The following is a 27,319-nucleotide window of genomic DNA, read 5'->3' as shown; positions in this document are numbered from 1 at the left end:
TCTTCAATGATTTCAAAACTGGAGGCTTGTGACTATGGTCTACGAAGCTTGCTTTAAAAGCACAGTGCTGAAAGCTTCTCGTTTTACTCAAGTGGATTTTCAACACATATGTATTCAATGCTGCTATATCCAGACGCCCCTCACCTCAAATTCACCCTCTTTGGCTAAAACCAGTCTCTACAAGCAGCTTCTGTGTCCTTCCATATTACTGAGTGTTATCTTTGATTCTTCTTCTAAAGCAGAACTAACACCATGTCCTGTCCATTTTTACTGCAGAAAGCTCCCAGGCTGTTCCTTTCTCTACGCTCTCGTCATGAACAGGAGACGATCCCAATCTCGCTGCTCATGCCGGTGTCACGGCGGAGCTCTCCTAGCCAAGGCCCTAGCCCCAGGCCTCCCATTCCGCCAGTTCCATCAGCCACATTCAGCCACCTGGGTAAGACCCAGTCCACCCCGTGTGCCTCCCCAGGAACAGGTGTGCTCTCCTACCTGCCCTGGCAGCCTGGCGGCTCAGCCCACAGCTCTGCTCCCCTGACTTCCCCTCCTCCCCCCTGAGGCTCTTCCGCTCCTCTGCTGGCTCCAATCTGTCCCCTCCCCCCGGCTCAGCTCCAGCTGCCTCCTCCAGTTCTTCTCCTCTGGGCTCTCTAAGTCACAGACGTTCTCTGAAGGCCCGTCACACCAATAAACGGGAGGGCCGATCAGCATGAGTTGTTCTGTGTTGGTTTCAGACATTTCTCTTGCCTCTGGGTTGAGAGCAGCTGGGTTAACTCTTTGTGTAGATTCACAAAGTCGGGCAGAGGGCTTGGCACAGGAAGTCTTCAAGCCACATCTGAAGCAGCCAGTTCACATGTGCTAACACTACAACTAGTATTATACACCAGGCCTGTGAAATACTGCATTACTGACTTGATAGATATTTAGTACACAGAAGGTTGTCTTTACTCTGATCAGAAAAGGGGGGGGAGGAGGAACATTTTAAAAACATTATTCTCTGAACAGCTTATTTACAATCCCCCTATCCAGCCATTCATTTGGAAGTCATAAAACCTACTTCATACCAAGCGAAGACACCTAGAAATCTCAAGGTGATCTTTATCACCAACAGCAAAAGTCACTCCATTCTTCAACAGAAAATGAAACTTTAATGAGTTCTTCTTACTAATCAGGAAGGGAGAGGATGGCGTGAGTGAAGCTCTGACAGAGAATTTAAGACCATAGTTAGCCAAACAACTGACATGTTATCTCCCAGCAATTACTCAAGGCGTTGGTGGGTGCTGGTGGTGGTGGAGGATGAGGTGGTTTACCCGACCCGAACCAACCCTTTCTGGTCATAAATAGTCAAGTGATGAAACGACGGCCATCTATCTGCTGAGAGGGAGGACAGCTACGGGATGAAGATAAGCTAACAGTGTGCGTATTTATAAGGCTCTTTAAAAGTAAAGGTCATAAATTTTACAGCTACGATCTGCTTCATCCTCACATCTTTCTTTTTAAAAAGAAATGTTGGGCTTCCCTGGTGGCGCAGTGGTTGAGAGTCCACCTGCCGATGCAGGGGACGCGGGTTTGTGCCCTGGTCCGGGAAGATCCCACATGCCGTGGAGCGGCTGGGCCCGTGGGCCATGGCCGCTGAGCCTGCGCGTCCGGAGCCTGTGCTCCGCAACAGGAGAGGCCACAACAATGAGAGGCCCGTGTACCGCAAAAAAAAAAATAAAATAAAAAGAAATGTTTTGTTTTTTTTTTGTAAAGGGAAATACTCCTCCTGGCAAGTGAAAGAATTGTTGGAATAGCAGGTGCAGAAGGTAAGGGTCTATCCTTAGCTCGGCTTTCTCCACCCTGTCCCAAAACAGGAACTCAGAGTCACCCATCCTTGTCCAGAGTCAAGCTCGCAACATGAACCTTTCTTGCTTCTTGGTTTGTTCTCTGTGATTTTTCTGTTTTCTGTCAACACACAGATGTGCTATGTGATCCCACACTCACTGGTTCGCCAAGAGAGTCTTTTCAGGCTTCCCACTTAGACCTAAATTTCTGTATTTGAGTCCCTGGGTTTCCCCACAGTGTCTCAGAAGCCTCTGCTCGGGACTTCTCTGTGGGCATGAACTTTGCAGACTGGACTATTCATATTCGCCTCTAATATGGGGAGGAGGTATCCTAAGTCATGTGGAGAACTAAGTCCTGTGAAAGAGGAGACCTGCCCAGCCAAAAAAAGTTCAGGAAACGGAGCCAAGTAGCCATGAGGATACAAGAAAATTTCCATGGGCTTCTTCGCTGGGAAGGAGTGGGATGAGGTAGGAAGCAGTTAAATACACTCAAGACGTAAGACCTGAATTCTGGCCTCAGCCAGCAGAGGCCAGATGACGTTTCACAGGTGTCTCCAAAAGCAACCTGCCAACTTTTTTTTTTTTTTTTTTTGGAAGGCAAGAAATAGTAAACATGAGTTTCTTTATATAAACCATCTCCTACTTTCCAGAATTTGGGTTTTATTTTGCTTTTTGGTCATAAGGATCAAAAAATATTTTTTAACTATTTAATTCTTTAAAAGATAATACTTATAATTTTCTCAAAAAGCAGTAAAGTATTCCTTTTAAAGGAGAATTTCTGGCATTGTCTTTCTCTTCTTTGACTTAAACCATTTTAGAGGAACCCTAGGCATTTGGGAAACGGCAGCCCAGAGCAAAGGTCTAGCAGTTTTTCTCAGCCTGGGCCTCCGGAGAGAAGGCGTCCTGAGGCATAGACATACATAATGAATTAACACCTCTCCTGCATGTCTAGAACTGTTCTAGCTACCCATGTGTTGGGAGACAATTCAATATGGGTCTCTGGTGTTTCTGCACTTCTAGTGAGCAAAGGATGGATTATCTTTTCAAGGATGCTTTTAGAGCACAGAGCCTTGGAAGATAAAGTTGTGTCTTCCTCTGGAGTGAAGAGCAGGCTTTACTGTCCGTCATAAAAGATGTGTTTTTCCTGAGCGCTGGGTTTCTCTCTTGCTAACACTCCACAGGCAGGAGTTATCTGGGCCACGGGGCATCACCCTTTGGCAACTGGGACTTGGATTAATACTCTGAGGACTGCTACGGCCGTGATTAGTACAGTCCTTTAACTCTGACCAGGAGCCCAATGTCTTCTGCCAGCATCCTTGGAATCATGGCAGGCCAACGCGGGACCCTGCAAAGCAGAGTCGAATTTCAGATGTCACAGTTCTTGACAGCATCCTTGGGAGCACTGAGAAAATACCCAGGTCATGTTTTGTATTCTGTGGTTCAGAGGAGAACCCTGGCTAAGAAAGTCTTCGGGTTAACGATCAAAACTGGTATGTGATCTTAGAATTCAAAAGCCCATTGCCTGCTAGAACACATGGAATACTTCAAGTGTTCTCTCCTACCACGTCCCAAATTTAAGCATTAGAAAAAAAAAAAAAATGAAACGATTTAATTCCTTCTTCCTCCTGCCCCTTTGACTATGGATTTTTGATGACCAAGACCGTCATGATCAGAAACCACTGATTTTATTGAATAAGGAGCTGATGAGCAATGATAAACAAGCACCTAAAGTGCCATGTTTCCTGAAAGCCAAGCTGTGGTTTGCAAAAATGCAGGCAGAAGTCTACTCTTCCTGAAAAGCTCAGAAACCACATTTACCAAAACAGAAATAAATTCCAGAGAAATACGAATCTGTTTCTCTGCTCTCTTCCCAATTTCACACACTAGACTCAAAGCATCATGACTCCTCTCTGTCTTCGGGGCAAAAGAGCCAACCCCCCTTTGAGGAGAAATGTTTCCTTCTCAAAGAAAAGGAAGAAATGGAAACAAGAGGGTTTCACTAAAAACACCGAGATTTCCTCCTGCTAACTCAGAAACTCATCCTCGAAAACTTTCTGACATTGGAAGGCTACCTGGTATTCCTAAGGCAATGGGAAGTCTCCTGCCCGGGGGCGGGGCAGGTGGAGTGGAACACACATTTGTGAAGGTGACGAGCGAATTCTCTCCACTAACAACACTCTTGCCTTGGCAAAACAGGTCTGCGCGTCAGGGAAAGACCGTGTAGCTTTCACGATGGGGAGGAATAAACCCTCAATAACATGAAATTATGACCATTTCTGTGTATGCGTACACTTTACAGAGTTCATTTTTCTGAAAATGTAACAAATCAGTGGTATATGCTGCTTGGGATTCAAACTGTGACCCGATCGTCTCCAATACCAGACTCCACGTGCCATGCATATTAAAAAAAACTTTTTGGCAGCAGAAAAGCACAAACATTTCAGAAATGGGGGAGGGGACTTAGGGTCTTAACTGTTAAAATTCGACAACAGCTGCACCAGTCACCAGAGAACGTCTGCCTCTAACAAACATTTCTTGCAAAGCATAGGCAGGTCAGGCTCTGGGCAGTGCTCGCAATACAAGTGCCCGATTCCAGGCTCTGGGAGCACAGAGCATAATTTAGCGTTTGAGGGAGGATACACATCAGGAAAAGAAACGACTGCTTCTCTGAAATGATTAAATCCCCCAAATACCAAGATATTTGACGATGGCTTTTATGATGTCGGCATCAAATCAGAAGTTTGCACCGGAAGGAAAGATTTTAAAACCTCATTTGCAAAGTCTCCGAGCAGAAGCTAACACATTAGTGAAATGATCTTTCATTCCAGGCTGGGAAACAACGTACAGCATAAGTCTAGAACAGCTGTCCTGGGCAAAAGTGTTTGAAAATGTTAATAAAGTCAGAAGGAAATATTGTCAATCTGTATATTATGGGAAATCTCTGTTCATATACATGCCACCGTTCTTCTTTACGTGCCAGAGAGGGGCAATTCCCCAGCCAGCACGCTGTTGGTCCCAAGTGAGCACAGTGAGGGACACAGCCGTGGGGAGAAGCATGCACCTGTGACAAGGGGCCATAAGCTACAGCACTGGGCCGGGAGGACATCACGGATCATGAGGAGGGCTCCAACTGGACCCTGTTCGCTCATCACTCTTGGTCTGAGAACTACCTGTCAGGCCCCACGCCTGCCCTGGGGACACCCAGGGAACTATAACAGCTCTCTTCCATGAGCACCCGGTCAGGTGAGAAGAGAAGGACAAACTGGTGATCATGACGCAGCGTGATGAGCGCCACACAACAGAGAGGTGGCCAGGGTCCCACAGGAGAACAGAGGAGGGAGCAGCTGCCACGTGGGCAGCCAGGGCGGCTTTCCGCCCGGAGCCCATGGCGCCACTGTCAGTATCATCACGCCCTCCCTACATCCTGGCACAGTCGGCACTGCGCCAGGCACAACCGGCACGCGTTAATTCACTCATCCCCAGCTATGCTACCGCTCCACGTGACACATGAGAAGCCGAGAGCAGAATGGTGACGGTGACTTACTCAAGGTCAAAGTCGGGTCAAAGCCCCGTTTTGACAAGACCGCACGGAGCTCACAGCCTCAAGTCCCTCCGAGCGAGCGGCTGGAGTGGGACACAAGGAGCTGAATGGAGACACAGGAGAGTCAGAGGCACTCACTGCGCAGGTCCACTGAATCAGATGCTCACAGGCAGGGCGACTGAAGGATTTTAATCACACCGATTACAACTGCATGAGACACCGCCACTCTACACAGACCCTGGGTTCCAAAGACAGCCCTGGCAGTATGCCCATTTGCAGTTTCCTAATCTCCCTCAGCTTGTTTCTTTTTTTGTTTTTTAAAAAAAAGGAGGCAGGGCTTCCCTGGTGGCACAGTGGTTGAGAGTCCACCTGCTGATGCAGGGGACACGGGTTTGTGCCCCGGTCCGGGAAGATCCCACATGCCGCGGAGCGGCTGAGCCCGTGAGCCATGGCCACTGAGCCTTCCCTCCACTACGGGAGGGGCCACAACAGTGAGAGGCCCGTGTACCGCAAAAAAAAAAAAAAGGCAGGAGGGGAATGGGGAGAGAGGGGAGGACACTTCTCACTCTCAGAGGCTGGGGCAGAGCTGGCATTATCAGCCTTGGCTGAGAGTCAGCCACAACTGAAACTTGGGAGAGTTAACAACCTCCCTGGTCTCAGTTTCCTTAGCTAAAATGAAAGTAAGTGTTAACAGGCTGGGTGGCAGTAAGATGTAAATAAGATGACAGGTATAAAGCACCCAGCAGTGACTGGAGAACAGTGAGTACTCAACAGGCGAAGCCCTTCTTATGAGCATTAGGTATATTGCCTCTGCTTTCCAAGCTTACATCTTCACCAATGAATCATTTTCTTTACCAAAAGACAACGAACTCTGTCAAAGGGGGAAAACTATAAATATTAAGTAAATGTCACCATTGGGAGAAAAAAGTTGCTAAGTGCAGTATGACTGCATATGATCCAAGACTGAATCCTGGAACAAAAGGACATGAGTGAAACAATTAGTGAAACAGAAATAAAGTCTGTAGGTAACAGTATCGCACCAATGTGAATTTCCTGGTTTTAACCGAAGTACCATGGTTTGGTGTAAGATGTTAGTAGTAGAGCCGGGTGAAGGGTCTATGGGAACTCTCTATACTGTCTTTGTAAATTTTCTGTAAATCTAAAACTATTACAAAATAAATTTTTTTAACAACAGGTTGTAAAAAGAATAAACCCAAATAAAATTTTCAATCACTGAAGCACTAAAAAGCCTTTTGAAATTATGAGCACACACTTGAAGGCATCCAAAAGCCATAAGGAAAACTTCTGGTTAGTTCAATGACATGAAAAGATTCCTAAGAGTTACATTTAAAAATCACTTGGACCGCCCATCTAAAACATGGCAATTAACCACAACTGTTGAGACTGGTTTTTAAGGAGCGTAGGCTTTCCCAAAAAGATCAGTTTTGTTTATAGATTAGATCGAGGTCAGCAAACTTTTTCTGCAAAAGGCCAGATGATAAATACTTCAGGGTCTGCAGGCTGTAGGTCTTGCAACTACTTAACCCTGCCATCATAGCAGCACGAAAGCAGTCACAGACACAATTGTAAATGACTGGGTGGCTGTGTTCCAATAAAACTTTATTTATTAAAAAAAAAAACAGGCAGTGGTGGGTCACAGTTTGCTCACCCCTGGATGAGATGGATCAGATGTGAATCCATTTCGTAGTGGAGAGTTGGAAGAGGTGAAGATAATGATGGTAAACTCCCCTGGGCTCGGAAAGCCCACTCGCCTTCCTCCATCTTCACTGGCTTTGCGGCGTGGGGACTCCTTTGTGTGCCAAAAGCCGATCTGCAAGCACCCAGGGCTTTCCTGCAGCAGGAGCTCTCCTGACTAATTGCTCAGGATCACCTCCCATGCAGAAGGCAGACAGCCAATAGATCGAGCCAGCACGTAAAAGCAAGAACTTGGTCCCCCTTGAGGAAAAGGAGGGAGGTGGGCAGGGAGAGGAGGAAAGGCACGGAAGGAAATCTCTCGAACACAGATAAGACAGAACCTTCTGAGGTTGGATACAACCACACTGAACACTCAGTCCTCACCCCCCAGGATGCTGGGTCTGCTGGGGGGTTTCCCTCCTTGACAAGAAAGGACACCACTAGACCTAGTCAGCCCATATCTTACGAAGTTCACCCCCAGGCTGATCATTTTCTCGGGGTTTGCTGTGAGAGAACTGAGAGTTACACCTCTGACTGATCTTTCACTCAAAGTGCTCCTTGAATTGCATTTCTCTTCCTTCCAGATGATCAAGGTGGAATCAGGGACCAGGCGTGAACTTTAGCTTGCTAGCCGAACAGAAAAGGAGCTGCAGCTGCATTTCAGAGAATTATGGGGCTGTAGAGAGGTCTCAGCATTATGGTCCCGCAGGGCAACTGACGAGAATATTTCTACAAGCTCAATTCGTATGTGGAAGACAGCCACCAGCCAACGTGAGGGTGGAACATATAAAACAGGGGCTCCCAAGCACAGCTCAAAAGGGGTACAGCACTACTCTGCTAAGAAAATCCTCTGGTTACTTACCAAGCTGTTTTACGGGTTACCTGTGGTGACAGGTGAGCTTCCCATACTGCTCAGAACAGTTTAGAGAGCTGGCTGGGTCCCACTGGGAACCCCACGCCTTGGTCATGAGCTACCCAAGGGCCCTATTCTCCGAAGCTTCTACAGAGGACCTTTCTACACAGCGAGGCAAGGACAGGAGCTGCGGGTTCTCCTGGTATAACTACTGTAAATGCTGGAAACCATGCAACCTCAGGTCAACACTAAAGGCTTCTCCAGGACTAAAGAGCCTATTTTCCCTAAGTCATTTAGTGGGGAGATTACATAACTGATGAACCAGGAAGCTGGGTCAAGTTCAACTAAGAATATTAAATTAAGTTCTCGGAGGAAAGGAAAATGCAAGCCTAGGGCTCCCACGGGAGCCGTGACTGGGTTTTATGACATGTGGTACCTCGAAACCTCACAACCATCAAGAGGGCTGGGTGCTTTTACTCCCCCTTTGCAGATAATCTTGCTAAGCCTTGGTTTGCTGACGTAATTTATATAAGGCCTCCAAGGTTTGAAGTGGCAGGAGAAGAATGCAAAGCCAGGCTTGTTTGACTCTAAAATCAGTGCTTTACCAGTCTACACCATGGTCTTCCAACTCACAGAAAGCTCACGAGGCCCCTGCCTGCATTTCAATATTGAGACCCAGCCAACCAGTCCATGCACAGCAAATGATACATTACAATAGCAAAAACCAGTGAAACAAAAAAGAAAAGCAAAAACAAAACAAGACTAATGAGAAGACTTAATTTTTGTTTGTTTGTTTGTTTGTCTGAATCTTAAGCAGTAGAGCAGCTACTACAAAAATTCAGACCAGTGTCTTTAATTTGGAAAGTCAACTTTCATTACGGGGCTTTAAAGTTAGATGAATGACCAACCATTTGGCTTGAAAATAAAATCTCTGAATTTCAGAACCTGTAGTTAGAGCACAGCAAATGAAGAGGTGAATCAGGCCACATACAAGTGCCAAGTACACAATACAAATACCAAAAATACCCCAGCAGGACACCAGGGACATGTATGGAAGGCTGTGAGGATGCTAGGCGGTCAGTCGGGATGGCGTAATTTCTATACTGAGTTGGAGAGAAGATTGAAGAAGATATACAGGACAAAAGTTATCCACCACCACCACCCCAATGAGTGTGAATAGACTGAGGGTCGATGGCCAAGCACGTGGGCCCCAAGATTAGCTTCAAGAGCTGTACCGGATATCATGTTACTCATGAAAAGATTACGGATGCTTCTCTGTTGCAAAATATCAAATTTCCAAGTCTCCCAGCTCTGCGGCAGGGGAGGATGCCCTCCTCCACAGATCTCAGCCAAAGGTGTTGGACGGTGAACGTGTCAGAATTCAGATTCAAGGGTTTGTTCTCCACAGATAACTGTAAACCACAGCAACATGCCTCAACACGGGGTCAGCGCTCCCTCTTCAGAACAAGGGCAGCGGCCAGCTGACAGCCACTGTTAGCTCACTGTGGGTCTCAGAATCGGGGGAAGACTGCAATTGAACAACGTTCCCATGTGCCACCAGACTTTCCATACCGACAGTAAAACGAGTCCAAGGGAACCAGAGATCACGAGGGCAGACAGATCAGGGTCATAACCCTTCTCTGCCCCTTACTAGTCATGTGGCTTGGGGCAAATTTCTGACCTTCTTTGTGCCTCCATTTCTCTATCTTTAAAAATGAACATAGGGCTTCCCTGGTGGCGCAGTGGTTGAGAGTCCGCCTGCCGATGCAGGGGACACGGGTTCGTGCCCCGGTCCGGGAAGATCCCACATGCCGCGGAGCGGCTGGGCCCGTGAGCCACGGCCACTGAGCCTGCGCTCCGCAACGGGCGAGGCCACAACAGTGAGAGGCCCGCGTACTGCAAAAAAAAAAAAAAAAAAAAAAAAAAAAGAACATAGTTCTACCTCACTGGGTCTGATGTGAGGATCAACATGACATAGTTGTAAAGCAGCTACAACAAAGTCTGTGGCCCCCGAGAGTTAATGCTCCACAGTCTTTGATTCTGAGAAATGCAAGAGAGGATCTACCGCATCGAGCCTTCTCTGCAGCCTCTCACCACCAGCCACTGCTGATGCCCCCTCTAAGTCCCCAGCCCCCAACAGGTCCAGATGGGCTAAGCTCTGGGCAGAAGTCACAAGGCTGCCGGGGCTCAGAGCAAGGCGGTCTACTCCTGCTCATTCATGTGCTTCCCTACGAGCTATCTTACACCTCCATCTTTCTGAACCCACCAGGGACTTTGCCGCTCACTTAGGTATGGGAGACTGGCTTCCAATCCACTCCTCACAGCACCCAGTGCCACATGAAGGCACCAGCTCTACTAGAGACGCCGGTCAATGGAACCCACCACTTTCTGTAACCAGGGTCCACCTACAGGTAAGCAGAGAAGAAAAGGTGCTCCCCTTATTAGGATATGATGTCCTAACTAGCCAATAAAGATGTTGGAAATGCCTGTGATGGGCAATTCACTTTTGGGGGTTAAATACCACCGTCTCCTGATCTCTTTTTAAATATACATAACTTTTCTCCCCTTTTTACAAAAGCCATATGTGCTCATCTTAGTCAAGTTAGCAAAAAAGCAGATATGCACCCCCCCCCAAAAAGAGAGAGAGAGAGAAAAAACTTTTAAAAGTTAAATTCCCTATTTTCTTTTGAAACAATCAAAATTTAAGACATCAACTTCTAGGGTGAACTGACTGCCCTGGCAGGGTTGGGAGCAGTAAAGTCAAGGAGCAACGGGGTTGAGGAAGCCCTCCCTGAAGGGGTGGAGGAGAGAGAGAACAGAAAGAAAGAGAGACGAAGGGAAGAGGCGAAGACAAAATTTGCCCATGACTGCTACCTTATAATTTCTAAGTGTGCACCCAGTTTCACCAAAACCTGTTAAAAATTGTTTAAGGTGATTATTTTTCTGAACCTCAGACAAATCACTCATGGTTTGTTGTCACAGACACAAAGCCAGTTTAAGGGGTACTTTGCTATCTCCCCGCAAAATTCATCAACTCCCTGAAAAGCAATCATGGAATCAAGTCAAGTAATCTCAAATGCCAAGTAGCTATCTATGGGAAACCTCTATGTGTTTGCCCAGTTTCTGCGAGTTATTATTTCATAGACAAGAATAAAAATGGTCACCAGTGAGCACACACAGAGTCTACAGATGACATGCACGAGGCTGTAAATGGGCATGGGAGCTTACCGTCTAATGACTAACCGACTAGCACCAAGCCTGGGGAGGCATGTATCTCTAGCGGCTCAGGGCAGCATCGGGGATAGACGTGTTAGGAACACCTTCACATTCAGGATAAACCAAGCCAAGCCAAGCCAAGCCTCTCACTGGGTGGGAGAGAAGGATCTATTGCCCTCCCAGCCTGCCAGAGTACACACTGAGTTACATCTTGGTGTACCAACATTCCCAGCTACGAAGAACTATTCTAAGATGCTGCTGCCATCTTGACCACGGACACGTGCTAGCAGGAGGTACTCCTTTTCATTTGAAATCTGTACAGGAAGCAGATAACAACGCCTGGTATCTACTTACAAGAGATTTTCTTTTGTGGCAGGAAACCTAAAAGAATTACTTATCAAGGACCTGCTCCATCATTTAAAAATGAAGAGAAAACTACTTTATTGGGGAAAAAATGACTTTGGAATATTTGAAATACCTTGACCTATGATGTAATGTCCTCCAAGGAGACTGAGCTAGCAATTCTTTACTGGCAATGAAGTCACCCATCACCTTACTTGAGTGTACAGGTAAGGAATAGCTACAGATTGACTGACTGCAATGAATAATACCCACAAGTCATAAACATCAGCAGAAACCCAAGAAATCCAATTCTCCTGGATTGTTTTCTACCTGTCAGAGACTACAGCTGTATTTACACACTGCCTATATCAGAATATCAGCTGCTGTAGGTTTTCCTGCATAAGTTTGCTTTCTGGTAGCTGGGGTCATGGCATTTCTGTACAATAGAGCTACTGGGGTCCTAAGTGATCTATATACATTTGGGCTTCATTTTTCAGGACCTAAGATAAGGCCAGTTTAAGTTTTGGAACAGAGAGTCACCAGTCTGGATTAAAACCAAGCAGTCCAGGCAGTGCCTCCTTTTTAAGGCTCTGAGAAGAGTTTTAATGACTACACAGCAACTTTGGTTTTATTAAAAGGGCTCTTAATCAGATTTACTCAGATCCTACTATAATCAATACTGTCAGCTGGTATGCAGAGATGATGGATTAAAAAAAAAAAGAAACAAAAAGAAAAGCACATACAATGAAAACTAAATTTATAAGTGCTAAGGAAATAAAGAAAAACGTTATAAAGAGAAAATGGTGAGATTAATTCTGTGAAATTCCCAAAGAGTTTTAAATTGCCTAAGAGACATTCAATGACACACAGAAAGAAATGAGATTTCCAAAAGAAAAGCATTTTTATAAATGCATAATAATTTAAATTGGAAATAAAATATTTATTAATAACTGTCAATATCACTAAAAAGTTCAAAGAGTATGAGACCCAATTTTATTGTCGAGAATTTTATGATCGAGGGCTTCCCTGGTGGTACAGTGGTTAAGAATCCACCTGCCAATGCAGGGGACACAGGTTCAAGCCCTGGTCCAGGAGGATCCCACATGCCATGGAGCAACTAAGCCCATGCGCCACAACCACTGAGCCTATGCTCTAGAGCCCGTGAACCACAACTACTGAAGCCTGCGTGCCACAACTACTGAGCCCGCAGCCCAGAACTACTGAAGCCCATGCGCCTAGAGCCCGTGCTCCGCAATAAGAGAAGCCACCGCAATGAGAAGCCCGCACACCACGACAAAGAGTAGCCCCCGCTCGCTGCAACTAGAGAAAGCCTGTGTGCAGCAACGAAGACCCAATGCAGCCATAAATTAATTAATTAAATCTATTAAAAAATAATTTTATGATCGATCTTGGAGTGAGGTAAAGATTGGATAGTGTCATGCATCTAATGTTTGTGAACCCCCCAAATTTGCATGTTGAAACCCTACCCCCTCCCATGGGATGGTGTTAGGAGGTGGGGCCTTTGGGAGAAAATTAGGATGCAATGAGAGTGGAATCCTCGTGAATGGGATTAGTGTCCTTCTAAGATCCATGAGAGAGCTTGCTTCCGCTCTCTGCTCTCCATCATGTGAGGATACGTGAGAAGTGAGTAGTCTGTACACTGGAAGCAGCCTCCCACTTCAACCCAGCCAGGCTGACACCCTGACCTTGGACGTCCAGCCTCCAAAACTGTGGGAAATAAACTGCTGCTCTTCATAAGCCACTCAATCAAAGTATTTTGGTTATAGCAGCCCAAACTGAATAAGATTGATAGATAGGCAGGCAGGCAGATGGAGACACTGATGTAGATACATAGATAGACACACACATATACTACTATCAAATAACAATAAAAGGTAAGTACTAACTAGTACTAGAAGGGGATCGTTTTCTAACATCACGTATTGGGTATAGACAGAGGAAGGGATTATTCCGCACCCTCCAGTAGACTAGAGCCCTAGAGAAGGCTACCTGAAAGTGAAAACTAAATTAGATCCTCAAGACAGGTCAAGATTGTCTTGAGCAGAAAGGAAGGGAGACATTTCAGGCAGAGGGAATCAAAGTTTGCAGGGGCACCAAGGGCTGCTTGAAGACAGCAAACACACAATCCTAGGAAGAGAGAAGAGGGGAGGGGAGGGGAGATGAAGGGAGGGAGGGGAGGGGAGAGGAGGGAGGGGAGGGAGGGGAGAGAAGGGGAGGGAGGGGAGAGGAGGGGAGGGAGGGAGGGGAGGGGAGGGAGGGGAGGGGGAGAGGAGGGGAGGAAGGGGAGGGGGGAGAGGAGGGGAGGAAGGGGAGGGGAGGGGGGAGGGGGAGAGGAGGGGAGGGAGGGGAGGGGGAGAGGAGGGGAGGAAGGGGAGGGGAGGGGGGAGGGGGAGAGGAGGGGAGGGGAGGGGAGGGGGGAGAGGAGGGGAGGGGAGGGGAGGGGAGGGGAGGGAGGGGAAGGGAGGGGAGGGGAGGGAGGGGAAGGGAGGGGAGGAGAGGGGAGGGGAGGGGAGGGGAGGGAGGGGAGGGGAGGGGAGGGGAGGGGAAGGGAGGGGAGGGGAGGGGAGGGGAGGGGAGGGGAGGGGAGGGGAGGGGAGGGGAGGGGAGGGGAGGGGAGGGAGGAGAGGAGAGGAGAAAAGAGAAAAGAAAAAAGAAGGAAGCACTGTCACTTCTCCTAACTATAGTCCTCAGAGAAGCTGTTTACATCAGCACATGACCATGCGGGAAGGGGCGGACAGGAGTCTATGTCAGGGTTTGCCAAACATCATCAGGGAAGACGTTAGAAATACGCATTTGCAGGCTCTCCCCAATCCTAAGCATCACTATGGTGTGGGCCCAGCGCCGTGGGCTGTACAAGCCCTGCAGGGGTCCTCACGGTCCTCAAGTACGAGAGGCGCTCCCCAACTTCATGAGAAATCTGCACTGAGATATGCTTACCACTAAGTCCTTTAAAAGACACACAGGAATTCTATTATATATATATGTAAGAGAGAGAGGCGTTTTATCCAGTGCCCAGAAAACAAAAAATCAAGCTCTTCAAGTAGCAGGAAGTCTCCACTATAACAAAAATCCCCTTTCCAGACTTGTTTCAACTACTTATTTTGCCCCCTCCCTTTCGGGCCTCTCAAAGGTTGGAGTGCTTTCCATGACATTTTAAAATTTGTATGAATAGGAAGCTGGGGGTATTCACTCCTCATCTGATTTATGACCACAAATATCAAGCTCTTCATGTTTCAGCCATGGATGCGCTGTGAACTGAGCACTGCCTACATCGTGGCTTGGAATGTCACTTCTCCACAGAACCACTGTGGAGTAAGAAACACTGCCTAAAACGCTCTCCACTGACTGTGACAGACACTTACTGACAGGAATAATTAGAGACCTGGCTTGTGCTTTAAAACACACACACGCGCACACACACATACCCCAAATTCCACTGCTAGAGTGCCCAGCATTGCAGAGGCTGGGTTCCTATGTTACCACGGTCACTGTTGCTTGTGGCACAAAAGTGAAAGAGTATTTTTATTTTGAAAAAAGAATAGTAAAAATGACAGGCCTGTTTGAGTACTCTGCGGTTTAAATCCACAATACACAGTCTTCAGCATTTAAATATACATATGGGACAATTTTGAAGGGAAAAAAAAAAGCTCATCTGGAGAATGTGCACCCATATTTTGAGTTCCACTTGGATTTTCGGTTAGTTTTTCAAAGTCTTCAGGTCACCCCCAAATTTTAGCATACCAAACTTCTCCCAGCCTCTCGTAATACTTAATAAGTTCATAATGAGTTCATGTGAATCCAGCAGTAACTATAAAAAGCCAAGTGATGTGAGAAACACTCTCCAATTCCATTTAAAGTCCCAAGAATGCCCAGCTAGGGTAGAATGACATCATTATCTATGACTTATTTTAAGCAACTTTGAGTTTTTGAAAACATTTTTTTTTTTAACTTTAAAGACAGGACACCCAAATACTCTCAGGCTGAATTATAGATGTATTTTTGGATGTCATTTGATTGACTAATCAAGTAATGTCATGTAATTATTAGCAGAGTTCTTTTTTTTTTTTTTTTTTTCCTCCTTCTCTGAGCATCTGTTTGAAATCTGATGCTCCACACCACCACCAACCTGCACTCACTCCACAGCCTCAGGAAGCAGAGAAAGACAAACCCTCATGTAGTCAAACCAGGTCCATGGTATTTTGTTTGTATTGGTATTATTTGTCTTAATACACCTGAGCTGATCTGCTCATGGCTGGCACTCAACCAAACTGAGAAACTAAGATCGGGTATTTCATCCATCAACTGTCAATTATGCAGGGTGCTACGGAGTAAACAGAGCAGGACACTAGCATAAAGCTTGCAAAAATTCATATAACTAAGATATCATCCAATAGAAAGCCTGGAAAGTCTACTGATCACAATGCACGCACTTGCATCGTTCTAAAAGTTTGCAACAACTAGCGAGAAAACATCCCAAGCAGGACAACAGCAAACTTCCTTCATGCAACCCCAAACTGCCATGAATTGAACTTAAAACAGATTTGAAATAGCACCTGCCCACCCCTTCCATACTGGGAACACAGACACCCTATTAAAGAAAGGCCATGTTTTATGGACCCTCTCCTTTTGGCAGCCCCACTAATTAGAGAACAAAGGTCCTGAGATCTAACGGCTTCAGTATCGACCTGCCACATAAACCTCAAAATGAAGGGCCACTTTCATTTCAGGGCCCTCCCTACCTCAGCACCAAACAGAAAAGCACAGCTACTTACGCAGTGGATGCCCAGTCCCCAAAGGTACCCCCATCTGCAAGAAGGTGGTTTTTGTCTGGTCCAGGGGGCCCATGGGCAGCGGCAGCCTTGGGAGATGGGGAGGAAAATGAGTCCAGGCTGCTGGGAGGAGTTTCCTCCTTAGGAAGATTGGGTCGGTCACCTGGGGAGGAGAAAAAGCCATCAACTTTCAAATACTCAGAGGAGGAAAAAAAAAAACCTCCACTAATAACTACATGGTATCACTTGATTAGTCAATCAAATTATATCCAAAATTACATTTACAACACAGCCTGAGAGTATTTTGGTGCCCTGTCTTTAGGGATTTTGATGTTTTTTATTTTAACCAAAGATGCTTAAAATAAATTATAGATAATACAAAGTGAGGAGTGTTTTCCCCACAAGAAAAAACAATAATCAAAATCAGATCAAACGGAAGATGAAAGCCTTAATGGCGGCCACAGTGACCTCCTGGTCTCTAAGGAGCACAGTCATAAATCACTGATAACCTCGAAAACAATCCAGAGCAGTACACCAGTCCTGCAGGGTCCAGCCTCTCACTTTCTAGTCACACGATGGCCCTTTAAGCCACTGCCAATCACCACCCAGTCATAACAAATTCAACAACTTGAAAGGGACCTTATCTTCTGAGCTGGTGTCTTGGATTACAATTTAATAGCCCGATTTATTAAATCCCGGACACAGAGAAGCTTCCATTTCCCGGTGAACATTAGGGAGGATGTTCTACAAGAACCAGACCCCTGCAGTGACTGCAGGGGATGACTTTAAAGCCAAACGAAAATGCATTTCTTAAATGGGTTGCATGATTTACTCGTTCACGGAGGACCATTTTGTGAAATGCGTTTGTATCATCTGTACACATTATGGGCTTGGGTGGGAAATGCAGAAGGTAGAAAAGCTCAGAAGAGCAGCCGTGTCCCTCGACTGGTCTCCTCGCTTTCGTGGTACTCCCAGCTGCCATCAACACATCTGAACAGCCCGCACTGAAGCCTGGACCCTTCAGCCAAAGTCACAGTCCCCATTAAATTGTAACTGTTCCGGGGCAGCAACTTTCTATTAAGACAGCACTGCTTTGGCCTTGATTTTATAAATGCCGGGTCACAAGAGTTGCTCAACAAACTGCCGTGGCAGATGACACACAATGTGGAGGGTCACACCCCAGCCACAAACAGCTTCCAGCTGATCAAACCTTCGTATTTCCTCAGTCCCAAGTCCCAGAAATGGAGGGTGTATGAACACCAGGAACAGCGAGGAACGTGCTCTCGGAAAACCATCTTAGATGGATTTCAATTCTGCTAATAATGGAGCACAAGAGCAATCCCGGGCTCTGATGAAGCTCGTTCCCGAGATACTAATCTTGAAAATTGACTGTATAAAATAATTCTTACTTAACTCTGACCTAGCTTACAACTAAGGCTAAAAGAATCTTAGAAGTGGAGATCTGGAAAAGCAGAATTCAGGCCAGGAGGAATTAGAGGGGGTGGTGATGGCTGGAAGAAGGGACCCCTTATAGAAGCAGCTAGGGGGTTGCATGATCCAGTGCAGAAGATGGCAGTGAGGGAGTTTTCTGAACTTTTTCTTTCCTAAGTGCATGGTCAGGGAGAGAGATACAATGGGGTGAGAGGTGAATGTGATCTCTGTGAGCAGGTCTTCTCCCTGGGCAAAGTCGCTCTATAAAGCCTTGCTCTCTCTCCATTCACAAACACACAGCACAGAAGACCATATGCTTCCTCTTTCAGTGAAGTTCCTTTTTCTACTGCCCTTCACCGCAAACGTATTTAGCTAACTGGAATAATTCAGCCCCAAAAAGAAGGGCTCATTTTCAGGCAAATGAACCCAAACCCACTGATAGATCTCTATGATTTCCTTTGGATTTATTTTTATCCTGGGATACAGTCCACTTTGAAACAAAAGCTGCCTCTCGCCCTGTGCCTGGATAGCTCAATCCATCCAGTTCTTTCCTGCAAATGAGACCTGGAGCTCCAGCTTTCCAGGACCCTTCTGTGTGTCATTCAGTCATCTTGGGCAACAACCCCCTTCAAAACTAAGAAGATCTCCTATGTAACCCCAGCGCGGAGCCTAAAGTAAACTCCTGAACGTTTACCTGCACGACAGCTGCCAATTCAGGGCTTGGCTAGAAGTTGCAAAATATGACCAGCTCTGCAGCAGGACAAGATAACCTCCAGAGTGGGTCACACACTAGCAGCTTCCTGGCTGCAGGAGACTGGATGTTGGCCCTCTGCTCTCTGGGCTGCAGGCCCTGTCTCTGGGGCAGGACCTGACACAGCAAAGCAGCAAGTGAGAGTCTGGGCCCAGCTATTCCCTGACTCACTCCTACAAGGAGAAACGTGTCAATGAGAAGCTGCTTTGGGGAAGTGGAGCCCAAGGGTCTAAGGTTCCTTTCAAAAGATACCTGAAAGGTTCTCACAACCATATACACTAGCTCATCACCACCCCCTCCAATCCTGTCCCTAAGCAGACTGACACAGCACAAATTGTCACTCAACATATTAAATCACGTGCTAGTAAGAGAATTTCTCCCTTACTTCCTGCCAAACAGTGGCAATCTGAGCCCTCAAGTGAAAAGAATATTGATACACAAAGTGATCAAACGAAGAGCTCTCTCAGCCTGCTTTCCATGTGCACAAAATTCCTCTCTCTCACTGTTCAAGAATGAGCTTATCTACCTGAGAATCACTGCATTTGAGGAAACACTAATACCAGGCATGTAAAGGTTAGTCTAAAATTTTAGTTCACCAAAATTAAATGACTTCTTTTTAACTAGTAGGAAAATAATAAAGCTTTAAAAAATTCTATGTTTGACAATATCAGGAATAAAGATTTTAAATCCTATGAAACTAATTTGTACTTGAGAACTACAGTCCGACATCCTCGTCATTTTTCACCTTTTATCTCTCCAGAGTGTCACACAAACTCTTTCCCTAGGTGCTACCCTTCAACAGGCATCTCCAGACTCATCACCTGCGAGGAACAGGGTTGATCTGAGTACGTGAACAAAAATGGTGCTGAAGGGCTTTTGTTATGAACAGACTCCAAGATGAGAAACTCACTAGAATACAACTACCACATCTAGAAGAGACAATGACTTCCTCACAACACCCAGCTTAATTCCCACCTCCTCCATAATCTCTTGCCAACCACCTTTTCTGCTTGTTCTCCTTCCTCACGATGGCAGGCAAGCAGAAGTTTACGTTGCACTGTCAATGCTTTCATGACCTGATTTTAGCTCCCCACCTCCGTTATGCATCTTTTGAGGGTGGAGACCATGTCTCATCTTGGTAATCAGGAGTGCCAGGCAAATCAGGAGGCTTCAGGAAATACTGGCTGTGGACTCACTGCCACAGAAAAGATCATGAAATTGAAAAGCCAGTGCCTCTAGGAATTAAGAAGGAAAAAAATCTCAAAGTATTGTTAGAAAATCTGCACGCAGCTTCTGATAATCGTCCTCTCCCCTTTCAAGCCACAAACATCTCTCACCCTCTTTCTTCAATTTATTGAGGTTCTACTTATATACTAAGGCACACTGCAGATGCCAAGTTACAAAGGTGAAGAATCAGCCTCTAACCCAAAGGTGCAGAAGACAGCCAGGTAAAGCCAACACAGCAGAAGGTGGTAGGGTGTCGAGTTTTATATCTCGCTAAGGCGTCTGGATGCGTGCTACAGGCATTAGAAAGTTATTGCAGGGATTAAACAAGGAAGTGATACAGATTCAAGAGATATTCAGGTATTACAGTCATCGGACCTCTGTGAATGAAGGTGAAGGTTGAAAGAGGAACCTACCATGACCCTCAAGTTCTTGCTTTAGGTAACCGGGTGAATGTAGAATTATCCACTGAAATAGGGCATGAAAAACAAGGAGCAAGTTGCGTGTGGGAAATAATAAGACCAGCTGTAGACATGTTGGATTCGAGGGGCTAAGAGATCGAGGGGAAGATGTCCAAAGGAGAGCTGGTTATACAGCCCCAGAGCCCTGGAGAAAGATCTGGGATGATTTTATTGAGAGGCATGTGGGTTGAGCTGAAGTCATAGCACTGGATGGAGAGGGCAAAGGAGAAGATACAGAAATGGAAGAGAACCCTGGAGGAACTTCAGTGTAAGGAGCAACCTTCTCCTTACTGATGGTGGTGGTGGTGGTTATTGCTGTTACTATGGTAAACAGAGAGAAGTGTTATCTTACAAGTATTTAGGTTTCCGGCCCAGACATAGATTCACATAAAGAATGGACCAAAAAAGTATTCACGAGGACATGCCTTTCATGTCAGCTACTGGATTTCACTATTTAGTCTGATTTCTTTATGACCCTGAGTACATGCACATGTGTTTTGTTTTCAGGAAAAGACTAAAGCGATCTTCAATGACTGGCAGAAAACTGAGCAGCAAGAGGGAAAAAGAACTTGATAATTCTACCACAGTTAACAATACACAGGATGTTTATCTATCTATCTATCTATCTATCTATCTATCTATCTATCTATTTATTTATGGCTGCACTGGGTCTTTGTTGCTGTGCACAGGCTTCTCTCTAGTTGTGGCGAGCAGGGGCTATTCTTCATTGCGGTGCACGGGCTTCTCACTGTGGTGGCTTCTCTTGTTGTGGAGCACGGGCTGTAGGTGCGCAGGCTTCAGTAGTTGTGGCACACGGGCTCAGTAGTTGTGGCATGTAGGCTCTAGAGTGCAGGCTCAGTAGTTGTGGCACATGGGCTTAGTTGCTCTGTGGCATGTGGGATCTTCCCGATGAGGTCTTGAACACGTGTCTCCTGCATGGGCAGGGAGACTTAACCACTGCACCACCAGGGGAGCCCTATCTCCTATATTTTAATAAGCTGATCAACTTTTACTCTAGATAGTTGAACTTTCTTGTTCTGATGATAAGTGCTTCTCTCCACTCACCTTCTGCTCATTTCACTTAAACAGAACTGCTGTTGGAGGGAATAAGGCTTAGAGTTTTCCCTCCCATTTCATTCATTTCTTCTTTGTCCATCTCTCAAATAAACTTCCTAACTGTTAAGACGTCAGAGATGGTTCCCCTTGAATCCATTACCTGCTGTTTTCTACTCAGTCTAGAATGTTTGAGTATGAGCTGAAACCACAGGAGGTTTCTGTTATTTGTCAGAGATGAGCTGTCTCCACTCATAAGGCTGGTCCATGCTCCCCTCTCTCAAACATCCTGGCTTATGAATTAGAAGAAAGAAAGAAAAAGAAAGGGGACAGAAGAGAAGAAAGAAAAATGGAAAAAAAGAAAAGAGAAGAGAAGAGAAGAGAAGAGAAGAGAAGAGAAGAGAAGAAGATCTAATGAATTAAACTTCTGACAAACTCCGCAGTTACATATTTGGTTAAATGGAAGACAACAGCAGACTCTCTCTGTGGTTCCGCTGGCACAGAAATATGCTTCCCGTCAGAATAATCTTAGATGCTTCTAAATATCAAACAGCTAGTCACTAGGATCAAAGAAAGATTTATTGTTATAAGTGCAGAACAAAGTAACTGCACTTGTAACAACACAGTAACACTTTTACAGTAAAGGCCAATCAGGAAATTTCCAGTCAAGACGGCAATGAAATTTTAAATGGAAACCCACCTCTCCTCTCACATGTGCCCAACAACAACAGCAATGAAATGACTTTTAAAATAAATTTGCACTTGAAAACTTGTTTCCCATCTCTGTGAAACAGAAACAGAAAGGGAATAGTTTCAGAAGTCAGCGGGAGTACAAGCCAAAAGTCTACCAGCTCCAGGACTCATCCAAACCAGCAGAAACAACAGACATTTAAATCCTGTGGTATCCTTAGGTCAATATACCTACAATACACCAGGCATGGTTCAGGGGTAGAACCAGGCTCCCCATGTGGAACTAGGGGTTGGGAGACACTCACCACACTAAATGGAGGCCAAAAATCTGTGACCAAGTTCCCCACTTGCCTGGAAAGTAGATTTGATAAGCCCACCCACTCCCCTCCCCGGGATGAGAGTTACGTACAGGAATAATAGCTGGTTCTGAACCAAAGCACCTGGTTCAACCTGGTGAACACAGTGGTCAAGAGCCGGAGAGGGAGTAGAAGAAGGAAGAGAAGGAGGCTCTAAGTCATCCCAACGACAGGTACACACACAAAATCCTCCTTCCTGATGGACTTATACCTACAGTTTCTAAGAACATAAAGAAAGCTAGGATAGTAAACTCAACAACAACAGAAATTCAGCAACTTAGAGATCTGTAACACAAAAGAGAAGTGAAATTGCCAACATTCAGATCCCAGAAAAAGAAGTATATTGAGAGGAAGAGATACTTAAAGAAATAATGACCAATTCCTCAAAATTAAAGAATTTCAAAGACCTCAATCTAAAGGACTCAGAGTACCAAACAGACAAATAAAGAAAATACTGCACTAAGATACCTTATTGCAAAATTTGAGAATATCAAATACAAAGAAAAAAATAAAAAGCATCCTGACAGAAAGAACAGACCATAGTTTTAAAAAAGACCCAGAGTGACCTCAGAGTTCTCAACAGCAAAACTGAATTCAGAACAATATTGAAGTAACATTTTTAAAGTATTGAAGGATAAGAATTTTGAGCACAGAACTGTATATTCAAACTGCCAATCAAACGTGAGAGCGTAACAGTGGTTGAGAGTCTGCCTGCCGATGCAGGGGACACAGGTTCGTGCCCTGGTCCGGGAAGATCCCACGTGCCGCGGAGCGGCTGGGCCCGTGAGCCATGGCCAGTGGGCCTGCACGTCCGGAGACTGTGCTCCGCAACGGGAGAGGCCACAACAGTGAGAGGCCCGCGTACCGCAAAAAAAAAAAAAAACAAACAAAAAAAATATGAGGGCGTAATAAACGTATTAGACTTTAAAAACACCCAAGGTTTGCCACATAAAGAACTATAATGATTAACACTCCCAAAACACAGTTTTCAAGTATTTAAATAAAAGAAGCAATATGAGATTTTCAATGTCTATCATTGTCTTCTAAAAACTCTAGGACAAAAGAAAAGGGGAAAAAAAAATAACCAAAATGATCCAGAGCCTAGAATCTAGAAAATATCAACATAGTGGGGGTGGGTAGCCCAAAAAGGAAATGAGAGTCCATTGGATATTTGCCTTATTAGAGATGGAGGCAGAAACGTAGTTGAGTTTAAGAAGCCAACAGATAAATAAGCTTACAAATCTCAAAATAAGGCAACCGCCTTAGAAACAAAAGCAGGATACACATTATTAGAAGCAGCATAACATCTGCTTTTGTAAAGAGAAAGGAGGAAAGAAAACAAAAAGGTATCGAAATTCATTATTAAATAAAAATTATAAAATGACAGAAATCCTAACATAATGGTAATCATAATATACATAAATGGATTAAACTCATCAATTAAAAGACAGTGATTCTCCAAATATATTTTCCAAGTCCAATAATACGTTGACTACGAGAAACATGCTTACAACAAAAAGACAAAGCAAGGCTGGAAATTCAAGAAAATAAAGCTATACCAGGCAAATATAAATCAAAGTACACAACGATCTTAATAAACTACATGAGATAAAGAGGGTCATTTTATACTGATAAAAGGACAAGATGATGGAGTAAGAAGATAAGCACCTAATGATACAGCCTCAAGCAATATATAGAACCGTAAGGGAAAACAGAAAAATCAACTGTCATTATTGGAGACTTTAACACACTCCTCTCAGACAGTTCTACCAGGCAGGGAGAGAGAGAAATATCTGTAATCAACAATACAAAACTGCTCTATTGTTTAGATACACACACACCTTGAAATAACAGAGGATAAATATTCTTCAAAACAAATGTTTTTTTAAGGATTTTTTTTTTTTTTTTTGGCCACACCATGAGGCTTGTGAGATCTTAGTTCCCCAATCAAGGGTCGAACCTGGGACCTCAGCAGTGAAAGTGCAGAGTCCTAACCACTGGACCCCCGAAGAATTCTTAAGGAAATGTTTTGAAGGATGGATATTACACATCCTCTCTTCTCGGACCAAAATGACAAAATATTTAGAACTTAATAAACGAAAGGATAGATTTTACCATTTCAATATGCTGGTAAACTAAATATGGTTAAAAAGAAAATCATAATGGAAATTAAGAAAGATTTAGAACTCGACGATAAAGACATTTCACGTCAAAATTTGTGAAACATGGCACAAGAATACCAAAGAAAACTTTATAGCTCTAAAGTATCGATTAGGAAACAAGATTCAGAACATTTTCTATGCCATATTTAAACAGACAATTTCCCTAAATACTGACAGTCAAAGGGTCACCATGACTCTTTAAATATTCACGTTACATTTCGTCAGGGAAAACTCTCAAAACTAGAATTTACTAAAATATATTCGATTTCTTTTATATTTTAGTGTGCTCACTCAACAGGGATTACTTGTATACTACAATTAGCATACACAGGCTGTTCCATAAAGTGAAAAGCTAATATTCTTAACTATTATTTTTATTATCGATTGGTATGTAACACTTTCTGGGGGGAAAAAAATCTCCAAAATCACAGTGGAAATCGACTAGAAAATGTGACCAGACATATAAAAACTCACTACCTAAGTACAGAGAAATAAATCTCAAGGCTAAATGTGACATAGTTTACTTTTGAGGGGGGCTTCAGCCAAAACTAGGTAGATTCTTTCCCCAGCAGGGGGCAAAAAAGCTGAGGCGGTGACATTTACCCTAGCCCCCTCCTCCCCTTGTGTCTGGATTCATTCTCCTGTCATTCTGCACTCTAATTACCCTCCTTGCATTCTGAATTTCCTATCTTTTAAACAGCGCTGCCCAATAATGTCTTGCTTTGAGTATTTCAATGTCTTCTTTGCCCACTTGGTGTGTCTGTTCTCATGATGCTACACCCAAGGAAGACTCAAGCACCAAAAATTGAGGCTTAATGTCTGAAGCAGAAGAGGGCACAGCACGTAGGGAACTGAGAAAGGCTATCCTCAAGGAGAACATGTCTGGGTACAAGTCACAGTAGTAGACAGACTGATAGCTGTGGGAATGGAAGTGATGGGAAGAGGCTGAAATGGGAAGAGGATGATGAAATGCCACAGGAAGAGGAGAGGTTTGTTTGTTTTACTAACTTATATAAGCCTGTTCAAAATATAACCTTTGAACTAAGCAGAAAATATTCAGGCTGCCCTAGTTTCCACCATGTGGCAGATATTATGACATCAATAAAATCTCCTTCGAGCCATAGTGGTCTTTCTTCCTAAGGTCACCCAGGACACACAGCATACTGAAAAGGAGAAGGGTGCCTACCATCAAGAACAGTACTCCCAAACTCATTTCAAAGACACTCTGATGTAATTTCTACTCTGCTAAAAGAAAGTCTGAATTGCTATATTTCATCATGTCAAAAGCTAGTTTCTAATACTGCACTGACTAGTGTAAATTAGAGTAAACCAAAATTTATGTTTTCCCTCCCCCCTGCTCAATATGCAATTGGACTTGACGTTGTATATAAAACCTGATGCGGAACAATAAATATGGAAGTGACCTCTATAAATAAAGCTAAATCTGTCTAGGAGCTGGTGAGACGCTTCAACATATGAAACAGTAGAAGGAAAACATTCCCCCACCAATGTTCATAAGGCCAACATAACAGATGGGATGGGTGCCAACAGTGGCATCTTAAGGTTGATAGAGATCAAAGGACATAGCCACCATCCATTCTTTAATGACCCTGTGTACAGGAAAAGAAGCATGGACTAAGCGGTGCTGGTCCCTGAAATGCAGTTAATACAGTTAATACAAGTCAAAGTATACTACTTCACTCATGAGAAATGAGACATCATAGAACTGTCATACTGCATTGGAACACTAACCCATCTAGGAGAGCATTCTACTTTTAACAAGGACACTCAAGAACACATAGCCTCACTCTTCCTACCTAAGTCTTAGAAGTACATCACAATGTCTTCTTGCTTTCAAATTACTGGGTGAGACTGTTGCAGTCAATGAAACGTTCAAGGGCTCCAAGGCTAAGTAAAGGAGCATGCCTTCCACAACAGCTTAACACTCACTACTGCTCCAAAGGGAGGATTACAGTTCGGTCCAGTGTTTTGTTTTTGCATCTGGTCCTTAGCGCTAGCATCCCCATATTTACTGATGTGCAGATACCAGTGTGACCAGATACCCAAATTTATTGAGACTGAGGAAAACAGGAAAAGGCTACATTCCAACAACATAGAAAGACAGCCTGTCCTGCCTAGCTGGATTATCTAAGACTAGTTTTGTCCAAGTAGCCCACTCTTTGGCTAGTTAAAAAAAAAAAAAAAAAGTGAACAGGCCTGTTTCTTCATAGCATACTTAGATACTCACCCAGAACCTCACGGAGTCCTATGAGCTTCTCGAACTAGAAGCTGCGGTATACACACGGAATGACTAGTGCACAACAGAGCAGTCTGTGAGCAGCATGGCTGAGAAGGGTCAGGATCAGATCCCAAACCCCATTAACACCTAACCAGCCAAAGAAAACCCAGCACTGCCTTCAGAGCTTCCCATATGCTTAGTCTACTTCAACTAAAATGGCCAAGGAATTGAGAGAACTTGCATTATGAGGCACTAGCAATAGTGGCATTATACGATAAGATCTACAGAGAGAAAAATAAGTCACCCCCCCCCCAAAAAAGGAATCCAATGCAAGACAAAAAGTAAAGCCGATATATTTTTCAGGCCAGATATTTATTCTTATCCTTCTAAAAACGTAAGCCAAAAGAGTTATATCATATTATCTTGTACATTAGTTTGTACGTACACACACACACACACACACACACACACACACACACACAGGCAATTCCTTTCTTTAATTAGAAAAATAAAGATAGGTTAGGAGACTCAAAGTTTGACTTTAAAATTGAACTTTTAAAATTGCTAATGTAATTGGGTATCTTTCTTTAAAAAAACCAAATCCAATCCTCCCATTCAAAGGGAATTCTTCTTTGCTGTCCACAGAGCAGTAGGTAATAAATGACTATTAAGAGAAAACAGTTTAGATTCTTTGATCA

The 27,319-nt window shown here is 44.5% G+C and overlaps 1 protein-coding gene across 1 annotated transcript in view; it reads right to left on the bottom strand.

Moving 5' to 3' along the window:
- Positions 1-27,319, bottom strand: part of ARHGAP10 (Rho GTPase activating protein 10) — a 328,185-nt gene that overhangs the window by 9,781 nt on the left and 291,085 nt on the right. The window contains exon 20 of the mRNA XM_065877114.1: positions 16,258-16,417. Coding sequence (XP_065733186.1) covers positions 16,258-16,417 — 160 coding nt within the window. The remainder of the gene's footprint in view (positions 1-16,257; positions 16,418-27,319) is intronic.

This window comes from Phocoena phocoena, chromosome 5 (genome assembly GCF_963924675.1).
Source record: "Phocoena phocoena chromosome 5, mPhoPho1.1, whole genome shotgun sequence".
Taxonomy (NCBI): Eukaryota; Metazoa; Chordata; class Mammalia; order Artiodactyla; family Phocoenidae; genus Phocoena; species Phocoena phocoena.
This window is presented reverse-complemented; position numbering and strand designations above follow the sequence as displayed.